At 42.6% G+C, this 23,546-nt stretch overlaps 1 protein-coding gene across 1 annotated transcript in view; it reads left to right on the top strand.

The window, feature by feature from the left end:
* Positions 1 to 23,546, top strand: part of LOC135522862 (LIM zinc-binding domain-containing Nebulette-like) — a 74,682-nt gene that overhangs the window by 5,454 nt on the left and 45,682 nt on the right. The window contains exon 3 of the mRNA XM_064949499.1: positions 15,374 to 15,458. Coding sequence (XP_064805571.1) covers positions 15,374 to 15,458 — 85 coding nt within the window. The remainder of the gene's footprint in view (positions 1 to 15,373; positions 15,459 to 23,546) is intronic.

Below are 23,546 nucleotides of genomic sequence, written 5' to 3'. Positions count from 1 at the left end.
CCTGCAGTGTCAGGAAATGTGAATTATTTTGTGAATAATAATGGACATTTTTGTATTGGTTGATTTATATTTTTGGTTTGGGCAAATCAAGTCTGACATTTAAAAGTGGAAATTACGAACGGCAGGTAGCCAAGTGGTTAGAGCGTTGGACTAGTGACCGGAAGGTTGTAAGATTGAATCCCTGAGCTGACAAGGTAAAAAAATCTGTCGTTCTACCCCTGAACAAGGCAGTTAACCCACTGTTCCTAGGCCGTCATTGAAAATAAGAATTTGTTCTTAACTGACTTACCTAGTAAAATAAAATTTAAACATTTAGAAGCTGTTTTGAACCTTGAATACAGTACAAGGTTGCATTTCTTGCTGTTCTGGAAATTTCCTTCAACAACAGGGTGATCAAATTAAGATACTTCAACTGTATGATGGGATTTAACATTGCAGCTTGTTTCTGATGGGGAAGATTAGTTCATTTAATGTTATGTTAATTTATTCTGCTGACCGCAAGTCTAAATGTCTAAGCTAATGTCTTAAAAAGGGAGAAGGAACCGAATGTCAAACTTGCAGGTAAATCTTGCATTAATGGCAGTGAGAGTTGTTTGTATTTATGATATTTCTTCTTTTTTTACCCTTTTTCTCCCCAACTTCGTGGTATCCAATTGGTATAGTCTTGTCTCATTGCTGCAACTCCCGTACGGACTCGGGAGAGGTGAAGGTCGAGAGCTGTGCGTACTCCGAAACACAACCCAACCAAGCCGCACTGCTTCTTGACACAATGCCCTCTTAACCCTGAAGCCAGCCGCACCAATGTGATGGAGGAAACTCTGTACACCTGGCCACCGTGCCAGCGTGCACTGCGCCCGGACCGCCACAATAGGACAAGGACATTCCTGCCAGCCAAACCCGGACAACGCTGGGCTAATTGTGTGCCGCCCCATGGGTCTCCCGGTCGCGGCCGGCTGCAACAGAGCCTGGACTCAGAGCCCAAAATCTCTAGTGGCACAGTTGCACCACTGCACCACTCGGGAGGCCCCAGCAGTAAGAGTTGTGTGTCAATGAATAAAGTAAGTGCAGATCTCACCCTCGTAAGGCTGCTGGTCCAGACGGCATCCCTAGCCGCGCTCTCAGAGCATGCCCAGACCAGCTGGCTGGTGTGTTCACGGACATATTCAATCAATCCTTATCCCAGTCTGCTGTGCCCACATGTTTCAAGATGGCCACCATTGTTCCTATTCCCAAGATAGCTTAGGTAACTGAACTAAATAACTATCGCCCGTAGAAGTCACTTCTGTCATCATGAAGTGCTTTGAGAGACTAGTCAAGGACCATGTCACCTCCACCCTACCTGACACCCTAGACCCACTCCAATTTTATTATCGCCCCAATAGGTCCACAGACGACACAATCGCCATCACACTGCACACTGCACTATCCCATCTGGACAAAAGGAATAACTATGTAAGAATGCTGTTCATTGACTACAGCTCAGCATTTAATACCATAGTACCCTCCAAACTCGTAATTAACCTTGAGACCCTGGGTCTTGATCCCGCCCTATGCAACTGGGTCCTGGACTTTCTGACGGGCCGCCCCCAGGTGGTGAGGGTAGGAAACAACATCTCCACCCCACTGCTCCTCAACACTGGGACCCCACAAGGGTGCGTTTTCAGCCCTCTTCTGTACTCCCTGTTCACCCATGACTTTGGCCATGCACGCCTCCAACTCAATCATCGAGTTTGCAGACGACACTACAGTGGTAGGCTTGATTTCCAACAACGACGAGACGGCCTACAGGGAGGAGGTGAGGGGAGGGTGGTGTCAGGAAAATAACTTCTCACTCAAAATCAACAAAGCAAAGGAGATGATCGTGGACTTCAGGAAACAGCAGAGGGAGCATCCCCCCATCCACATCGACGAGACAGTAGTGAAGAAGGTGGAAAGTTTTAAGTTCCTCGGCATACATATCACAGACAAACTGTAATGGTCCACCCATACAGACAGCGTGGTGAAGAAGGACAACCTCAGGAGGCTGAAGAAATTTGGCTTGTCACCTACAACACTCACAAACCTTTAAAGATGCGCAATCGAGAGCATCCTGTCGGGCTGTATGACCGCCTGGTACGGCAACTGCTCCGCCCTCAAGCTCAATGCTCTCCAGAGGGTTGTGCGTTCTGCACAACGCATCACCGGGGGGCAAACTACCTGCCCTCCAGGACACCCACAGCACCCGATGTCACAGGAAGGTCCAAAAAGATCATCAAGGACAACAAGCACTCGAGCCACTGCCTATTCACCCCGCTATCATCCAGAAGGCAAGGTCAGTACAGGTGCATCAAAGCTCAGATCGAGAGACTGAAAAACAACTTCTATCTCAAGGCCATCAGACTGTTAAACAGCCATCACCAACATTGAGTGGCTGCTGCTAACATGCAGACTCAAATCTCTGACCACTTAAATACCTTTTTTAAATCAATTTATTACATTTATCACTAGTCATTTTAAATAACGCCACAATAATGTCTACATATCCTACATTACTTATGTCAACAGTATATATTTTATTCTATACCATCTACTGCATCTTGCCTATGCCACACTGGCCATCGCTCATCCGTGTATTTATATGTACATATTCTTATTCATCCCTTTACATTTGTGTGTGTAAGGTAGTGGGTCCTGTGTGGCTCAGTCGGTAGAGCATGGCGCTTGCAACGCCAAGCGTCGTGGGTTCGATTCCCGCTGTGGCCGCCCATATGTAAAAGTAGTGGCCCCAGCCGACTTGTAAGTCGCTTTGGACAAAAGCGTCTGCTAAATGGGATATATATATATATATAATGAACACGATGGGAGACAGAGAGCTGGTTTCAAGACAGGACGCAGCAGATGTTTATTGTAAAGGATGACAGGAGGAGGCAGGTAGCTGGGTCCAGGGGCAGGCAGAAGGTCATACACAGGGGGTCCAAAAAGGCAACAGTAGAGGCAGGGAAAAGGCTAGTAACGTCATCCGGGAGGCAATAGGTTGATAACAGGAAATCTGATAAAGTACAGGCAGGAAATAGGCAAAAGGCGTCGTTAGTGAGGCAGGCAAAAACTATCATACACAGGAGGAATAAATTGCGGGGAAACCAGAGCTCCGAATAGAAGTGTGTCACAAAACAAACAATTCCTCACAATGATGGGGTGCAAAGAACTGAACTAAGTAGTGTGTGGTAATGACATACAGGTGTGTGAACAGGTGATCAGAATTACGTTACAGGTAGTCATTCTGAATGTGTTCGATTACTTGTTAGATATTACTGCACTGTCGGAACTAGAAGCACAAGCATTTCGCTACACTTGCATTAACATCTGCTAACCATGTGTATGTGACCAATAAAATTTGATTTGATTTGAAGATTTGGCCCAGAATGTCCAAGATAATGTCATGTCACCACCCTTACTGGCTGCTCCAGTCGGCCTAGTAGTGTCATTTAGAATAAGCCTCTCGGCTAAGCCTATATGAATAGGGAACGTCCTTCTCTGTGGCTTTCAAAGGGGAACACTGGCAAACATGTACAGAATCTGGAATGTTAAATCCCATCATATATAAAGTATATATCATATTCTTTTGTTTAAGTCCTTCTCTGTGGCTTTCAAAGGGGAACACTGGCAAACATGTACAGAATCTGGAATGTTAAATCCCATCATATAGAAAGTATATATCATATTATTTTGTTTAATATTAATTTATTCAAATCAACAGTCTCAGTTAACAGTATTAGCTAAGGTGTCTTTAATGATGATGATGATGCAGTCTTAACAATGAATAGCCAACCCAGTATCACAGCTTTTTGTGAAATATACAAAAATTGCTTATTAGAAATTTGTGACAGGCACACGAAAATATATTTTTTCGTGTGCAGTACACGATTTTGTATACAGTGAATTTCAATCACAGATAAAGACCAACTCAATAAAAGACCAATTTAATTTGACCCTTTTTAAAATAGATTTCTTAAGTAATTTCCATCAGTGTAAGTGATAAGAGCCCTATTTAGACCCCCCCCACCCCCCCTCTCTCTCTGCAACTGCTGAGGTTGTGATGTGCTGTAAGGGAAAGGATGTACTCAGCAGGCACCAAGGGCAAGATGGATTATTCAGTGAAGTCTTCATTTTAACCTCTTATCTCAGAGTAAATCATCCCAAAACAGCTTTTAATCACCTCGACCGCCGTGTAGATAATAATACGTCTCTCTGCCTCCCCAAAGCTTTTCTGTAAAGTAATTACATTCAACAGTTTTTATCCTTTTGGGTACGTTACTGTACCTGGTTAGCCTCGAGAAGAGAGCCTGTCTATGCACCACAGGTTCTCATTTTATCTGTGGGAATACATGGTTTTTGAAATGGCCATAAATCTACTCTATAGATGGAGTAGGGATATTTAAGGGGAAGTTCATACCCTGATGAAGGCTCTTTAGCAAACAACTTGGTCAAATAGAAACTCACATCAAGAAGAAATTAGTGTATGCAACTTTCTTATTCATTTGTATAAGTGGAGGTCCTGAGATGTGTCTGTTTTGGGGGTCATCTCCGGGATGAGATGCTGTTTAGGAACATATGGACCAGCACAGAGTAGCTATAGCTCCAGAGTAGACCTGTCCTGTCAGGGGGAATGAAGCCCAGCTTCAACAGCTCCGTTGTGGGGGAAAGGACACAGGGGCCATGGATTCACCCTTTGGGGGGGGGACACACATTCGCTGGCTATAAGCCTGATGGGATATAATACATGTTATATGTAATGTCCAGTCTACAGAGTGGCTGAGGCATAGTCCTGCCTTAGTCCATTCTATCTACTTTGTACTCTATACAGTACCAGACAATGTAGGGTTTTATCACAATAGTGTTTTTTGAGCATTAGCCTGCATTCCTGCTTGGTGAAATACCCCTCAGGCAGTATAACATTCAGGAGGATTACTGTCTGTAGTGTCCACGTTTTTGTGTTGAGGTTAGTTACACGGGTGCCAGTTTAAAACCTTTTACAGCAGTGGGCTAAATCAGGGTCATGGTAGTCATAAACAAATCTACTTTCAAACAAAAGAAGACCTGTACCATGTCAGATATAGAGTTGAGATTTGAGTTTGCACCTCAATGTTACTCTTCATATACAGTACATCACAGGAGAAAAACTGTTTGACATAGAAACACCGGATTTTCGGCGGGTTAAAAAAATCAATCATATTAGAATTATAAATAGTAAATTATTATTATTAATAAATAATATTATTTGTGACAAACATGAAAAATATGATTCATATTCCACCCATGAGGCAACTAGGTCATGTGACGGCAGGAAAGGGCTACAAGTCCTTGTCGATAGCTGATGAGAGGAAAGACGATGCTCTGGTCTTTCTATGCTTTTTGCAGCAACCAGCATAACGACACTTGGAGCTGACCCCATGTTTATTCCGCTTGGCTGAGCATCACACAACTGACGAGAGGGGTTCACTTGTAAGAGGAGTAGAAAGAGAGCATCTTGAACGGGCGGAGTAAACCACACGTCCTTGGGAGGTTTTATTTCAGCCACTGGAAGCATACAGAGGGTGACTGGTCAGGATGGATGTGACCGTCATATTCCATACATGCGATAACAGCATTAAGATCGTAATAAGCTGTTTCAGCGTGCACAGTCACAGAACAGCCAAGAGAGGGAGAGCACAGATTTAGCCTGTCAGTGATTCAATTAATTCAGCATTGCTTAACAAGGTATGAATGATGGTTTTGGTGTACATGCATTTATTTGTGTGTGTGTGTTCAAAAATGAACATTAAGAGGGATGGCTGTCTGTCGATTCCTCTGTTATCTCCCAGCAGGCCAAGGGAACAGGAAGTTGGAACCCCCACCCCTAGACATTAAAGCAACCATTGTTTCTCTTTCACACAGGAAAACAAAACAAAACATCCAAGAATAGGACCAACCTAGTGTTACTGCAGACTGGGAGGGTCACCCACAGACAGCATGATAATGCCACAGTAACATTTAAACAATGTCCTCCACATCGGTCATCACAATCCGGCAGCCTCAGAGCATTGTAAATCTCTGCCGTTTCACCGGAAGGACAAAGAAACTTTCAATGTGAACAGGATGTCTCCGAGTGTGTTATTGGAAACATTGTTTGGAAATACATGGGGGTTATATTTAGGCCTGACGCGCATGTGAGAACCAAATGTTTCAGTCATGTAAACCAAGCGGTTTCTGTCTTACCAGGGGGGATGCAAAGACCCATTTAGCCTTTTCTCATTTACTCAGTGTTGATTTGATTTATTTATTTACCAGGGATTATGAGTGCAAGCATTGAAGTCTAAATGTATAACATTATCCGATTGAAGCGGTGCGTTTTGTGCAATTAGCTGAAACACCCCTCCAGTGCCAATTATCAACGAGAGTAATGAACTTGTAGATTATGACGCACAGTTTTACATGTTGGAGATGAGAAATACACTGAGTATAGAAAGCATTAAGAACACCCGTATGTATCAAGAATGATCCACCACCCAAAGGACATCCAGCCAACTTGACACAACTGTGGGAAGCATTGGAGTCAATGTGGGCCAGCATCCCTGTGGAAACATTTGGACACCTTGTAGAGTCCATGCCCTGATGAATTGAGGCTGTTCTAAGGGGAAGGGGGGAGACGCAAACCCAAGGTGTTGGGTTCTGGGCAGAGGTAGACAGGTTGCCTGATTTGGTTTATATCGAGTAGCAGGCTTATTCATGACTGCAGCTTGGCACTACTGCCCTCACACACACAGAGTTGAGTAATGAGTCAGCCCTGATAGATGGATGACCTCGAGACAGAGGAAAAGACAGACACTAGGAGAGAGTGACTCTGGAGTGAGCAGCACCCAGTCAACAGCAGCCCACATTGATCCAAACTCCTCTAATTAGACCCCCCCCCCCACACACACACACACACACACTTAAGAATAGGAGGCTCATTTGGTCAGTAAAATAAAATTGACTATTTTGAATGTGAAGGGAATGGCTTTCTGATACTCTCCTGGCTGGCAGGCATGTTTTTGTATTATTGTATTGTGTGTGGAGAGGTACAAGAGAGACTTAGAACCCCCCACCTAATCCACTCCACCCCTAACCTGCCCAATAAACTTGCTTCTAAAATAGACCCTTTCAGGATACACTCTAATTCTCAGGGTTGAATGAGGTGTGTGTGTGTGTGTGTGTGTGTGTGTGTGTGTGTGTGTGTGTGTGTGTGTGTGTGTGTGTGTGTGTGTGTGTGTGTGTGTGTGCCGTTGCTACGGAGACCACTTTCATCCCAATCATTCTTCACTTAGTGTTCATTTGAGAAGTATACTTTAGTTCTGAACTATCTACAACGGCAATCAACAATCAATTGTACTGTATGCCTCTTGATACAAATTCACATCTGGACCATTGATTGGGTTGGTAAGTGACCCTGATAATAAGCTCTCTTTGAGGACCTTTTTACTTCTATTGTCAGGATTATCAATCAATTGTTATTTGTGACTGTTCTCCTGAAGGTCTGATGATCCATTTTGAATGTCCAGCTCTGGTTTGCAGATGTATTGCAGTCCAATATTGAACACTAAGCATGATACAACCTGGCTTCTAACACCATAAATAAGACCCTGGGAATAATGACATTTTAATGCCTTGTTCGCTTCCACATCTGCCCTTGTGGATAAGCAATTTAACGCAGGCTGCAGCACTCAGAATAATACTGTGTGTGTGTCAATTTCTGATAGAGGACATGCTAGTAAGTGCATATTTGTATGGTTATATAGTAAGCAATATGTCTGTGCTTAAGCCAGCATGAAATGTGTGTGTGCCCTTGTGCTTCAATTGAACTGACTAGCTGTTTCCTGGGGTGGTTAAGAAACTCTCCCACAGTAAAGGGCAGCAAGCCAAGTCATCGTATCTTTCCATACTCTGCAACCATCCCATTTCTCTGAATCTGTCCTGAGCCAAGACAGTATGCATTAGACATTATTTGACAAGGTCAGTTGATTTGAGAACAGTTATTTTCTCTTTTTAAAGTACAACCTGGGCAACAGTCACAGTGGAGAGGAGAGGGGTGGAAGGAGACAATTGGAAGCTTGCGTTAGAATTATGATTTTGTTATTGAAAGACCTGTATTAGATACTGTAGCGTTTCCCAAACTTCCCCAGTAAACCCTGTTGTTACACTTGTTTGATCTAGGACTAGGTCATCAAGCCCTGAATGATTTGAATCCGGTGTCCTAGGACTGAAATATATCAAATACGGGAAATTACGGAGGAGCTTTGGTTTGGTGTTCTTTCCTCTATTGGACCAGCTTGGTAAACCTGTCCCTCGACATAACACTCCCCCCAATGTACAGAGTGCAATTTAGAGATTCACTGAGTTAGAGCTAGGACTTTTGCGGTGACGCCATTACCGCCACACCGGCGGTCACGATGCATGAAGGCAGTCAAATTCCATGTGACCGTTTAGTCACCATAATTAGGCTTCTCCAAGCTCTGATTATGCTGATGGTCATTAGTAGCCTACAAAGCCTTCTAACTGCCTAGTACTCAGCAGTCTATTTTCCCTCTACTCACTCTGACATCAATGCAAATGTAATCAAAAATTGAATCAAACACTTCATGAGAACCCATGAGCTCATGTTGCTCAACATTTCTATAGGCTATGCAAATGTGGGACAAAACTGACTGATGGCCTCTAATAAAAAGAGGAGGATCCCATCAGCTTTCTATAGGCTAGGCCTAGTATATTTATTTCTCAACTTTCCTAATATTAAGCACATTGCTTATATTTACAATAGCCTACCTGGCTGGCATGAAAATGAACAACGGGGAAAGCATCCTCCATTCGCTATTTAAGTGCATAGATGGTATATATTTTTTTCCCGCTGGCCCTGTTTTGATACAGGTGCATGATAATGGTCCATTCAAAATCAAAACAAATATCACATAAATGTATTATTTAGTATATGTAAAGACCAGATTAAATCAATAATAGTCTGATGAGTGAAAATATTAGCCGATCACTTGTGAATTATATATTATCACTTGTGAATGATGCCCAGCATTAGAAACGATGCCTTTTTTTGCGACTTGTTCTAATCATAGTCACACACCTCATGTAACCTAGCCCATAGGCCTATATGTTTTAATAAGGTTTGTATCACAACTAAAGTGGCCAAATAACTTTAAGCACATTCATCCGCTTTACAAGGGGTGTAGAGCCTGACTGTTTTCTCTGCTACCGCACAGTAAACAATACCGGAGCGCCAAGTCTAGGACCAAATAGGCTCTGTAACAGCTACCCCCAAACCATAAGACTGCTGAACAATTAATCAAATGGCCACCGGACTATTTACATTGACCCCCCCCCCCCTTCCATTTGTACACTGCTGCTACTCGCTGTTTATTATCTATACAGTCACTTCACCCCTACCTACATGTACAAATGACCTCAACTAACCTGTACCACCGCACACTGACTCGGTACTGGTACCCCTGTATATTTTTTTATTTAACCTTTATTTAACTAGGCAACTCAGTTAAGAACAAAATCTTGTTTTCAATGACAGCGGGTTAACTGCCTTGTTCAGGGGCAGAACAACCAATTTTTACCTTGTCAGCTCGGGGATTCGATCTAGCAACCTTTCGGTTACTGGCCCAACGCTCAAACCATTAGGCTACCTGCAGTTATTGTTATTCTATTGTGTTACTTCTTATATTTTACTTGAGTTTACTTCAATATTTTCTTAACTCTTCTTGAACTGCACTGTTGGTTAAGGGCTCGTAAGTAAGCGTTTCACAGTAAGGTCTACACTTGTTGTATTCGCCGGCATGTGACAAATAAAGTTTAATTTGTTTTTTAGGGTGCATTATGGCCACAAAGGGAATGGCTCCCTGAGATTCGAGGCATTATCAAGTGCTTGTCAAATTGTGAATGAGCAAATGATGAAGTGTGAACAGCCTGCGCAAAAAACAAAAACAAAGCAGAGCTCATGCCTTTCAAATGACTTTTTTCAAATCATCATTAGAGTCGTATCATGCAACCTAACAATGTATTACACATCAAAACATATAGCCCAACATTTGTAGAACAACTAACGTTACATTAATAACTCTAAATTAAGCATATAGGAGAACCTGTTTCCTTGTTAACCACACTACACAGAAGATTTGCATGTGTACACTCCCTCAAATCATTTGGGGAAAATATCCTTTCTATTTTATTCAGCTTTGTTCAATTGTATTCTTCATACTATAAAAGAATATAAAATAATGCCATGGAATTATAAGCAAATATTTTCTGCTATTGAACTAGTGTAGCCCACAGCCATTTGGCATAGCCACATCAGGACCTAACATAGGGACAACTCAGAGTATCAGAGTATGCTATTCTTTTCTTCTGAAATAGACTACATTTTCTTCATATCATGCTTGTTTAGAACTGTCTAAAGTAAATAATGGATTTATTGTGAAGGTGTAGGTTATATTACATGGATTTATTAGACTTTTTAAAATGGCTTGTAAGCTATGTCTGGAAGCCAGGAGTTGCTAAATGTGGTTATGTTAATTAACGGTCAATTACGATGAGACTGACAGTTATTTGCTTGACAATCACCAGCTGACGACATGTTGTGACCGCCACAGCCCTAGTTGAAGCATCCCAAAACAAGGAGCAAATGTTCAATTCCTACTATGATATTTTGTATAGTGAGCATGCAGTTGATGTTGAAATCCACACCTTGCTCCCGAGACAGCGGCTATGCTGGGAGGTTTAACTACTAGTCTGGTTGGAACGTGTGGTTGGAACTGGGCACACACTGGCTGAATCAATGTTGTTTCCACGTCATTTCAATGAAATGACGTGGAATAGACGTTGAATTGACGTCTGTGCCCAGTGGGTGCTGAAGTAAAAACAGTGTTACCATTGTGAGTGGATATGCTTTGTGCTTGTATGTTGCTGTCCGTATATCCAGTTTGTTCCTTCAACAGAGGTGATTTGTGATCAGCTGAAACCCAGACTATTTTGTTGTGCCAACACGTATTTCTTTGTCTCCATTCTGCTCCAATAAAGCAATATTACCACCAGATGGGGAGAAAACAGACATTGTCAGAACCTCAAAGTAGATGAAAACGAGGGACTTGACATTTCAGGAGGCTTTTTAGTGTTTTTTAATGGTGTAGTCCAGGGATAAACAGCTCATTGTAGGTCTACCTCTCATTTTTATTCTGGCTGAGGAAGAGGTACCTTGGCTGCTGAATGAGTGTATGACATCCCACAGAGTGGGCTTTTGTTTCAGGGGATTGAGTTGCACCGCCCGAACAAAGTGTCCAGAGTTGCCAATGGAGACCGGGGCCACTGAAGTGTAACTCTAGGCCTGGAGAGGGGGAGGTAGGGACAGAGCCCACTCTCACACACACACACACACACTGCCCCTCTCTCCTCTCCCCAGGGCTTTTAGCTAAACTCGCCCAAGAGACGGTAACCAAAGCCCCACATGAAACCTTTCTCTGAGCCTCTGCTCCTGTGACAGAGAGAGAATGCTTGTTTTGAAGGTACTCTAGCTACAAGTTCGGTTTTCCGGGAATAGTTCCACTTGGGCCAAGTTGTTTACTGTGGTTTACCTGTCTTTCTTGCCATCTTCTAGATGCCCCGTGGCAAGGCTATTCAACTCCAGGTCTGAGGGGCCAAACCTTTCTTGTCAGGGACTTATTTAGACCTGGGACACCAACTGGTGGTAGAAAAGAGAGCCAGTAGAATGTTGACCCTCCAGGCCTGGAGTTGAATAGCCAGGGATGGAACAATACTGAATTCTCAGAGATACACTTCCTGGTCCTCTTGTTCCTGCTCCTCCCCCTATATTGTTTAGCATTGTTTACAGGAAGTAATTGCTGTGGGGATAGTGAGGCTACATACCGACATACTTTTGGCATCACCCCAAAAAAAGTGACAAAGCCTGGGGTGTTTCATTACAACACAAGTTGGCTCTTGCTGAGTGAGTGTTCTGTGCGGTCGTTAAGGTCATACTTAGGTCATTTGATCATGTGATCAGAGGGGTCTAGAATTTTAGACAGGTAGCCAGACAACACATCCATGTTGAGGAAGGCACATCCATCAAATTCTATATTGTGTAAGATGGAAAAACACAAAAAATGACTTATGTGGCTACTTTGAAGAATCTCAAAAATATTCCATATGTATTATTTCATAGTTTTGATGTCGTCACTATTATTCTACAATGTACTGTATATCGGCAGCATCACCCTTTGAGAGAGATGGCAGGGAATGAGACTGAAAGAGAGTGGGAAGGAGCACCCCTCAAACATCTAGAGCTCCGGTTGAAAAGAGTGGTCAAAATGAGCAGCTGAATATCCTCCAATCTTGCTAAAAAACCTTGCCATCTGTCCAACACTGCACACTGTAGCGTCCAGAGTCTGAATGAGTGAGATTCTGGATCCAGGGAGATAAAGTAGTCAGTTTTAGTCGGCCCAGTAGTCCTGCAGCCAGGGGGGAATTCTCAGGTGAACTGTTAGAAGTGCTCCACAGCAGCAAGCTCTCTTCAGCTGTCGAACTGAATAACAAACGGTAGTCTTTTTTATGATGAATAATGTCAAAGGTATATTGTTTCCCTGGTGCTTCAAAATGAAACGTATCGGTATGTAAGGTCCTGACTAGAATAGCCAGTAGAATGCTGAGCTTTATGACCAACGTCATTCTAGATATCTGTCGGCTGCTGTCTCTGCTTCTGTTTAAGTCGGCACACAATCAAGCCAGTGATCTTATATCAGTGATTTCTGTTATATACTGAAAAAATCTATAAACTCAAACATGTAAAGTGTTGGTCCCATGTTTCATGAGCTGAGATCCCAGGAATGTTCCATATGCACAAAAAGCTTATTTCTCAAAAATGTTGTGCACAAATGTATTTACATCCCTGTTAGTGGTTAATTCTCATTTGCCAAGATAATCCATCCACCTGACAGGTGTGGCATATCAAGAAGCTGATTAAACAACATGATCATTACACAAGTTCACCTTGTGCTGGGGATAATAAAGGGTCACTCTAAAATGTGCAATTTGTCACACAACACAATGCCACTGTCATGCCCTGATATCATGTTCTGACCTTTATTTCCTTTGTTTTGTCATTATTTAGTATGGTCAGGGCGTGAGTTGGGGTGGGTAGTCTGTTTGTTTTTCTATGATTTGGGTATTTCTATGTTATATGGTTCTCAATCAGAGGCAGGTGTCATTAGTTGTCTCTGATTGAGAATCATACTTAGCTAGCCTGGGTTTCACTGTGTGTTTGTGGGTGATTGTTCCTGTCTCTGTGTTTGCACCAGATGGGGCTGTTTTTGGTTTTCCACGTTTATTGTTTTGTAGTGTTCGTGTTTATCTTTCTTTTATTAGACATTAATCAATATAACCACGCTGCGTTTTGGTCCGCCTCTCCTTCAAGTAAAGAAAACCGTTACACATGATCTGTTTCGCCTGCCTTTGTGCTTGTCTTCACCCCCCTCCGGGTGTCGCCCATCTTCCCCATTATCCCTTGTGTGTTTCAAATCAAATCAAATTTATTTATATAGCCCTTCGTACATCAGCTGATATCTCAAAGTGCTATACCACCCTTGCTGTCTCTGCCTGGCCGGTTCCCCTCTTTCCACTGGGATTCTCTGCCTCTAACCCTATTACAGGGGCTGAGTCACTGGCTTACTGGGGCTCTCTCATGCCGTCCCTGGAAGGGGTGCGTCACCTGAGTGGGTTGATTCACTGATGTGGTCATCCTGTCTGGGTTGGCGCCCCCCCTTGGGTTGTGCCATGGCGGAGATCTTTGCGTGCTATACTCAGCTTTGTCTCAGGATGGTAAGTTGGTGGTTGAAGATATCCCACTAGTGGTGTGGGGGCTGTGCTTTGGCAAAGTGGGTGGGGTTATATCCTTCCTGTTTGGCCCTGTCCGGGGGTGTCCTCGGATGGGGCCACAGTGTCTCCTGACCCCTCCTGTCTCAGCCTCCAGTATTTATGCTGCAGTAGTTTATGTGTCGGGGGGCTGGGTCAGTTTGTTATCTGGAGTACTTCTCCTGTCCAATTCGGTGTCCTGTGTGAATCTAAGTGTGCGTTCTCTAATTCTCTCCTTCTCACTCTCGGAGGACCTGAGCCCTAGGACCATGCCCCAGGACTACCTGACATGATGACTCCTTGACAAAGCCACCTGGCCGTGCTGCTGCTCCAGTTTCAACTGTTCTGCCTTATTATTATTCGACCATGCTGGTCATTTATGAACATTTGAACATCTTGGCCATGTTCTGTTATAATCTCTACCCGGCACAGCCAGAAGAGGACTGGCCACCCCACATAGCCTGGTTCTCTCTAGGTTTCTTCCTAGGTTTTGGCCTTTCTAGGGAGTTTTTCCTAACCACCGTGCTTCTACACCTGCATTGCTTGCTGTTTGGGGTTTTAGGCTGGGTTTCTGTACAGCACTTTGAGATATCAGCTGATGTACGAAGGTCTATATAAATAAATTTGATTTGATTTGATTCCTCATTACATTTGCATTATACATTTGTTTTAAAATAATCTTTATTCAAACAATTTGCACTTTACATAGACCAACTAAAACATTTTAATGAACCAAACTTGCAATCTTGAAGTGCAAGAAGACTGATATTTTGTGCGTGTGTGTGTGTAGTTTGCTTACTTGAGTTGTCTTTCCATAATTCATACCAAAAGGTTGTGGGAAGAACCTATAGTGTTTCCCAGGAAACAGGGATATGTTTGTCACTGTTGTTCAATTCATTCAATGGCTCCTTTGTCAATGCTGTCTGTTTTATGAGATAAACGTCATTGGGTCATAGCTGAACTTTCCTGAGGTTTTGTTTAGTCCTTTTCAATAGGGCATTGTTTTAGGAAGTTTCATCGGCACCTATTACGTTCCATTCCCATCCTGTTCTCAAAACAGCGCTTGGTTTTTGATAATTGTTTCTAAAAGTTGCCAATATGCCAATAGGACTCAGTTGTTGTCATTTCTTGGTCTGACAAGCTATAGATTATTGTGAATAACCAAAATGTAAGAGACACCCTTGCACTCAATAGACATGGTACCTTAACTCTTGGAAATCAATTCGGTGACTTCCTACTTGAATATCAGGACGGTAAACATTAAATTGTCTCCATTTTTTTGCCATTAGATTATAAGAGTGAATAATCTATGCAGAGGTGAGGAAAAGTCTTATCTGAGCATTCATTTTTTTTTCATTTAGCAGCTTTTGGTGTTGCTCTTATTTTTCAGGGCTGTATGATCCACTTCTGTAAAAAACTAATGATGATGATGATGATGATACAATGACTCTCTCTCTCACTCCAGGCATTACCCGAAGCAGTCCTTCACCATTGTGACTGACACCCCAGAGAACCTGAGGCTGAGACATCAGAGTGAGTTACAGAGCCAGGTGAGACTCCCTGCATTTTGGTACATGTCGTCAAATGCACAACACTTTTGAGGGGCTGGGTACATTGTGTAATAATGAAGGAATGAGGATCCAGACTTTGTCAACACAGAAGTGTAATATGTACAGGTGTAGGATCTTAATTTGATCACTCTTTTGTTCCTGAGAATGTTCTTGCAGAGTAGCTTGGTATTTACATAAATTCACTGAAAACCCACACTAACACACAGTTATACTAACAGTATTTCACTTTTCATGTAGCCTACATTTAACCACCGATTAAGAAACATTATGCACTAAACATTCAAATCCTGTTGTGCTATGACAACATAGGTCAAAATAGATCCTACATCTGTAGCCACACCAGTGAAAAGCCACACCTATGTTTTGTTCCTTTGTTATCCCTCCCTTCCTCCTTGTATTTGGCAGTCAGAGCCCACATTACCTGTACAGGGACATGCAGCCAGTGCCCATCTGTCAGAGACACACACACACACACACACACACACACACACACACACACACACACACACACACACACACACACACACACACACACACACACACACACACACACACACACACACACACACACACAGGGTGTCCACATGCTGGGCCTCTGGGCAGCACACAGCCTAGTGCAGGAGACAGGAACGTCAAAGAGAGTGAGGAGTAGGAGTGCTGCATAGAGGAGGAGAGCTCACTCACAGAATCTGTTTGGTTTGCTTTACCCTGAATCTCTGGTGTACAGAGAGCTGTATATCTTTCATTCTACAGTCATATACACTGTGCCTGGATCCACAGATAGATAGCTTTACATTTATTCATTCACCTTTAAGTTTCATCACTGATCACAAACAAGGCTCTGAGCGATTCCTCTGTAATGATTAGTCTTCTGACTGTCAGAATCATCAAGGCACTCTCATCATCCTCTTCACACAGACTAAGGGATTGTATCACTTTTATTAATCATCAGCGGCTTTCATTTCCCCACTCTCTTATGGGCTCATGTATTCATAACTGCTGATCAAATTATGTAATCTATAGCTGCAGATGATTGTTAGTTACTAATATGTACAAAAGCTGAAGAAAACACACACATCCAGCTAATATTTTGCAGGTACTGGAGTTACATATATATTACATATAAATACAAATGAAAACGCTGCACACTGCTATTCATGTTCCCATATGATTTTATTGATACAACGTTTTGGCCCTTAGGTTTTCATAATTGATTTATATAATGGGTGGCTCTCATCCTGAATTCTGATTGGTTAAAACCACATTCCAGCCGGTGTCTATTCCACATGTTACCACCAACTAAATCTATGATGTTAAAATGCCTATTTACTCTGTTCCATCTGACTGAGGAATCCACGGTTTCATCAGCCCAGCCAGGCAAGTTATAAACTTGATCTCCACTATAAAAAGCATCTAGACGTTATCTCACATTTCTTTTAGAGTAACATTTAGTTTTCAACAGCAGAGATTTGTATAAACCTTGCTGTCTGTCTCTTCGACATTTGCAACATTGTTTCAATATTCAAATTCGATCTCCAGCTGTCCCATAGTAATAAACATATCGGGACGAGACAGACAGGCAATCAGCGTTTCTCAGCCAGTCGAAATCATGAATCAGCATAATTGTTATGGATATATACAAAGAAATGTCAATTGAAAAAATATAGAACAAAACGCGTAGCCAGTTTGCAGTCTTTCCAGCTTCAGTTTGAAGTGATTGTGTTAGCTGTGTTGTTGGCTAGCTCTCGACCAACAGTGTCCTGATGAGAGAGCACATTTTCAATGCCAGGTGAAATCACGCATCATTAGATCATTGTTATGGATGTGTCCAAATAAATGTCACTAGAAAACAGCAAATGGAGCTACTTGTAACGCTCGTCTTCTTCCTCTGAGGAGGAGTAGGAGAGATCGGACCAATGCGCAGCGTGGTAAGTGTTCATAGCTTTTAATGACGTACTAGAACACTGAACAAAACAATAAATAACAAACGAACAGTCCCGAAAGGTGAAAGACAAAAACACTAAAACAGGAAATAAGCATCCACAACTCAAAAGTGAAACCAGGCTACTTCAGTATGGTTCTCAATCAGGGGCAACGTTTGACAGCTGCCTCTGATTGAGAACCATACCAGGCCAAACACAGAAATCCCAAATCATAGAAAAAAGAACATAGACAACCCACCCAACTCACGCCCTGACCATACTTAAAACAAAGACATAACAAAAGAACTAAGGTCAGAACGTGGCACTGCTGTTGTTATTCTGGCTGCACTTTGACATGACTGTAAGTTAGCTGTAGTAGGCTAGCTAGCAAGCAAGGGATAAGAGCGATGCCAGCCAGTATGGCAAGGGAACATTTAGAACAAACGACTGGCTTGGGTAGCAACCCTAGATTTGTGTCGGGACTATATTCTGTGGAAGGACGAAATAGTTTGAATAAATTCATCAAACAACGTAACCTGTTGTATAAAAGTGATAATGCCCTCAAAGCCGGTGCTTGGAGAATATATTGGATATATTGGCACAACACAGTTATCACTTAAATGGATGCCGATGAAGACCAACGGGTCGAAACATTGTGTCAATTAAATAACCTGGGAGCATACATTTTACTGTTTTACTAATATGTGTCATTTAGCAGAGGCTTTTATCCTAAGCGTCTTATAGTGCCTGCATACATTTTCGTATAGGTGGCCCAGAGGGAATCTAACCCACAATCCTGACGTTGCAATTACCATGCATCTGAGCCATACACAGCCCCTTCACTGTATGTCAACATTCATCCAACTTTATCAGTGGATCAGGGTTTACAATGTGCTGTGCACACACACACATACACACACTGTGTGGATGGGAAAATAACACCTTGTCTCTGCTTCGCACACAAGCAATTCATTCTTTGACCTGTTTTTCGGAGCACATTCTCAATGGCAGCGGCACGTCAGTAATGAGGTCATTGAAGCTTGAGGTAACTCATCTGAGGGGCCAATAGGGTCTCTGGCTCCGCTGCAGATTTCCCTGGGTAACGTATGGCTCTATTTACATGGCCCCAAAGTGTAAAGAGAGATGATCATGTTGAAAATCAAAAGTTGTTGAAGAAAGGAGTATCTCTTTTTACCCTTCTGCTTCTAGCTATAGATGGGCATACTTGATACACATCTAGTCTTATACATCACATTCTAATCTTTTAATGTCGTTTCTAACTACGCCAACCTTTGTCGCTGGATACACCTGTTTCTTTCTCTGTTTAAAGGATAACGGAATTACGACAGGATAGGAGTAGGAGTATGGAGACAGAGTAGAGGGAGCACGAAGTGCGTAGGGCTCACCGGGGTTCGAACCAGGATCCCCACTACAATATTGTGAGAGACCGTCTACAATCAATCATCTTCTACCAATAGGTTTTCTCAACCTTCATTTGGTAACAAAATGTGGTATAATATTTGCTGTATCTTGGGCCTACATTAGAACATCAGACAGCCCATTAAGGGAGGGTTGGGAGATTATGTAGTATAGAGGACATTGTCTTCTATGTCAGGGGGACAGTCATACAGCACTCACTCCCTCTAAGCTGGACTCTCTAGGTGTCTCCGTTAGCTGACTGTTAGCTTTTAGCCTGAAATAAGATAGGTTCTCTGGGTGTGACCGTTAGCTGACTGTTAGCTTTAAGCCTGAAATAAGCTGGGCTCTTTGGGTGTGACCGTTAGCTGACTGTTAGCTTTTAGCCTGAAATAAACTGGGCTCTCTGGGTGTGATCGTTATCTGACTGTTAGCTTTAAGCCTGAAATAAGATGGGCTCTTTGGGTGTGACCGTTAGCTGACTGTTAGCTTTTAGCCTGAAATAAACTGGGCTTTCTGGGTGTGACCGTTAGCTGACTGTTAGCTTTAAGCCTGAAATAAGCTGGGCTCTTTGGGTGTGACCGTTAGCTGAACTGTTAGCGTTAAGCCTGAAATAAGCTGGGCTCTTTGGGTGTGACCGTTAGCTGACTGTTAGCGTTTAGCCTGAAATAAGCCGGGGTCGCTGGGTGTGACCGTTAGCTAACTGTTAGCTTTTAGCCTGAAATAAGATAGGCTCTCTGGGTGTGACTGATAGCTGAAAAAATTCACCAAAACAGCCTGTCCTGTGGTGCATCACTGAGGCCAAGCTTCCTGCCATCCATGACCTCTATACCAGGCGGTGTCAGAAGAAGGCCCTAAAAATTGCCACAGACTTCAGCCACCCTAGTCATAGACTGTTCTCTCTGCTATCGCATGGAAAGCGGTGCTGGAGCACCAAGTCTAGGTCCAAAAGGCTCCTTAACAGCTTCTACCCCCCCAGTTCATCAAATGGCTGCCCGGACTATTTGCATTTATTTGACGCTGCTGCTACTTGCTGTTATTATCTATGCATAGTCACTTTAACACTTCTTACTGTACATGTACACTACCATTCAAAAGTTTGGGGTCATTTAGAAATGTCCTTGTTTTTGAAAGAAAAACACATTTTTGGTCAATTAAAATAACATCAAATTAATCAGAAATACAGTGTAGACCTTGTTAATGTTGTAAATGACTATTGTAGCTGGAAACGGCAGATTAGAAAAAAAGAAGGAATATCTACATAGGTGTACAGAGGCCCATTATCAGCAACCATCACTCCTGTGTTCCAAAACTGGCCTTCTTTAGACTAGTTGAGTATCTGGAGCATCAGCATTTGTGGGTTCGATTACAGGCTCAAAATGGCCAGAAGCAACAAAAAAAAACGGATTCTAAAACTCGTCGGTCTATTTTTGTTCTGAGAAATGAAGGCTATTCCATGAGAGAAATTGCCAAGAAACCTGAAGATTTGCCAAGAAACCTTTGCGCATGGAATAACCTTCATTTCTCAGAACAAAAATAGACCGACGAGTTTCAGAAGAAAGTCATTTGTTTCTGGCCATTTTGAGCCTGTAATCCTACCCACAAATGCGGATGCTCGAGATACTCAACTTGTCGACAGAAGGAGAGTTTTATTGCTTCTTTAAGCAGAAAAACAATTTTCAGCTGTGCTAACATAATTTCAAAAGGGTTTCTAATGATCAATTAGCCTTATAAAATGATAAACTTGGATTAGCTAACACAACGTGCCATTGGAACACAGGAGTGATGGTTGCTGATAATGGGCCTCTGTACCCCTATGTAGATATTCCATAAAAAGCCGTTTCCAGCTACAATAGTCATTTACAACATTAACAATGTCTACAGTGTATTTCTGATCAATTCAATATTATTTTAATGGACAAAAATGTAGATTTTCTTTCAAAAACAAGGACATTTCAAAGTCACCCCAAACTTTTGAACGGTAGTGTACAAATGACCTAAATTACCTCAATTAACCTGTACCTCTGCACATTTACTCAATACCGGTACTGATGTATATATAGCCTCGTTATTGTTATTTTATTGTTTAACTTTTTCAACTTTATTTGGTGAATATTTTCTTAACCCTTATTTTTCTTAAAAATGCATTATTGGTTAATTACAATAATCATGGCGCGGCAGGGTAGCCTAGTGGTTAGAGCGTTGAGCTAGTAACCAAAAGGTTGCAAGTTCAAATCCCCAAGCTGACAAGGTACAAATCTGTCATTCTGCCCCTGAACAAGGCGGTTAACCCACTGTTCCTAGGCCGTCATTGAAAATAAGAATTTGTTCTTAACTGACTTGCCTAGTTAAATAAAGTTAAAATTATTATTTATTTTTTTAAATCACGGTTTGGCCTGTTTTTTTTGTTGTGTGTGACAAATACGATTTGATTTATTTATTGGCTTACTGGAGGGGAGGGACAGAAGGACTCACACACACACACAGAGAGAGAGAGAGAGATCCACTAAGTCGTTTCCTAAAGGAGTCAAGCTATGTCACAGACCAGGGAGAGGGGCATCACACACTCACACATACACACACACACACACACACACACTAGTACGTGAAATACAGATGTCTATCAGTCACTCCAGTCTCTCACTTTCAGAACTAGCTCTTGCACGTTGAATTTTCATCTGTCATTAATTCATCTTCATGTGTGCTTTGTCCTATGAGTGTGTCTGTTAAATACGTTCTTTTCTCTCTCCATGTGAGAGAGGGGACACTGTCCTGGCATCGTGCCTGATGCACTTTCAGCTTTTGTCCGTTAACTGGCCGAGGACAATACTCCCTCTCTGTCCCCTAGCTGGATGAGTGACCCTGACACAGTCACTGTTCTCATATTTGCCCCTGCTCATATTGTCTGGCGGCCAAGCACCCCCCACAATGGCTGTGTAGACCACTCTGTGTGACCAGACGATCTGAAATGCTAGGAGTCAGAGAAACCATGTGAGGTAGCCATTCACCCCTCTAAAAACATCCCACAATTCTTTGCATACATCAGTCCATAAAACCAACCGTGTGTAAAACAGCATCCTCAGTGGAGAGAAGCATCCTCAGTGGAGAGAAGCATCCTCAGTGGAGAGCAGCATCCTCTGTGGAGAGAAGCATCCTCTGTGGAGAGAAGCATCCTCTGTGGAGAGAAGCATCCTCTGTGGAGAGAAGCATCCTCTGTGGAGTGGAGAGAAGCATCCTCAGTGGAGAGCAGCATCCTCAGTGGAGAGCAGCATCCTCAGTGGAGAGAAGCATCCTCAGTGGAGAGAAGCATCCTCAGTGGAGAGCAGCATCCTCAGTGTAAAACAGCATCCTCTGTGGAGAGAAGCATCCTCAGTGGAGAGCAGCATCCTCTGCATCCACAGTCCTCAGTGGAAAAGCAGAATCCTCAGTGGAGAGCAGCATCCTCAGTGTAAAACAGCATCTTCTGTGGAGAGAAGCATCCTCAGTGGAGAGCAGCATCCACAGTGTAAAACAGCATCCTCTGTGGAGAGCAGCATCCACAGTGTAAAACAGCATCCTCTGTGGAGAGCAGCATCCTCTGTGGAAAGCAGCATCCTCTGTGGAGAGCAGCAGCCATGTCTTTGTTTGTTATTGCTGTCTCTATCGGTGCTGTCCACAGTTGCAGTAATAAAAGGGACCAATATTACCCAACATTGGCATTTACCGGCCAGTGTCGGGTAATAACGGCCTCTTTCTCTCTTCCTCCCTCCCTCTCTCTCTTTCTCTCTTTCTCCCTCCCTCTCTCTCATTCTCCCTCCCTCTCTCTCATTCTCCCTCCCTCTCTCTCTTCCTCCCTCCCTCTCTTTCTTCCTCCCTCCCTCTCTCTCTCTCTCTTCCTCTCTCTCTTTCTCTCATTCTCTCTTCCTCCCTCCCTCTCTCTCTCTTTCTCCCTCCCTCTCTCTCATTCTCCCTCCCTCTCTCTCTTCCTCCCTCCCTCTCTTTCTCTTTTCCTCCCTCCCTCTCTCTCTTTCTCTCTTCCTCTCTCTCTTTCTCTCATTCTCTCTTCCTCCCTCCCTCTCTCTTTCTCTCTTCCTCCCTCCCTCTCTCTCAATTCAATTCAATTCAGGGCTTTATTGACATGGGTAGCATATTTTTACATTGCCAAAGCAAGTGAAATTGATAATAAACAAAAGTGAAATAAACAATATAAAATTAACAGTAAACATTATACTCACAACAGTTCCATTTCAAATGTCATATTATATCTATATGCAGTGTTGTAACAATGTGCAAATAGTTGAAGTACAAAAGGGAAAATAAATAAACATAAATATGGGTTGTATTTACAATGGGGTTGTTCTTCACTGTTTGCCCTTTTATTGTGGCAACAGGTCACAAATCTTGCTATTGTGATGGCACACTGTGGTATTTCACCCAATAATTAATTATTTATGGGTTTGTGTAATCTAAAGGAAATAAACTAGCAAAAAAAAATAATTTCCTCTCACTGTCAACTGTGTTTATTTTCATCAAACTTAACGTGTAAATATTTGTATGAACATATCAAGATTCAACAATTGAGACATAAACGGAACACATTCCACAGACATGTGACTAACATAAATGGAATAATGTGTCACTGAACAAAGTGGGATCAAAATCAAAAGTAACAGTCAGTATCTGGTGTGGCCACCAGCTGCATTAAGTACTGCAGTGCATCTCCTCCTCATGGACTGCACCAGATTTGCTA

Source organism: Oncorhynchus masou, chromosome 30, assembly GCF_036934945.1.
Source record: "Oncorhynchus masou masou isolate Uvic2021 chromosome 30, UVic_Omas_1.1, whole genome shotgun sequence".
Lineage (NCBI taxonomy): Eukaryota > Metazoa > Chordata > Actinopteri > Salmoniformes > Salmonidae > Oncorhynchus > Oncorhynchus masou.
The sequence above is the reverse complement of the archived record's forward strand: the minus strand, read 5'-3'. Positions and strand labels throughout refer to the sequence as shown.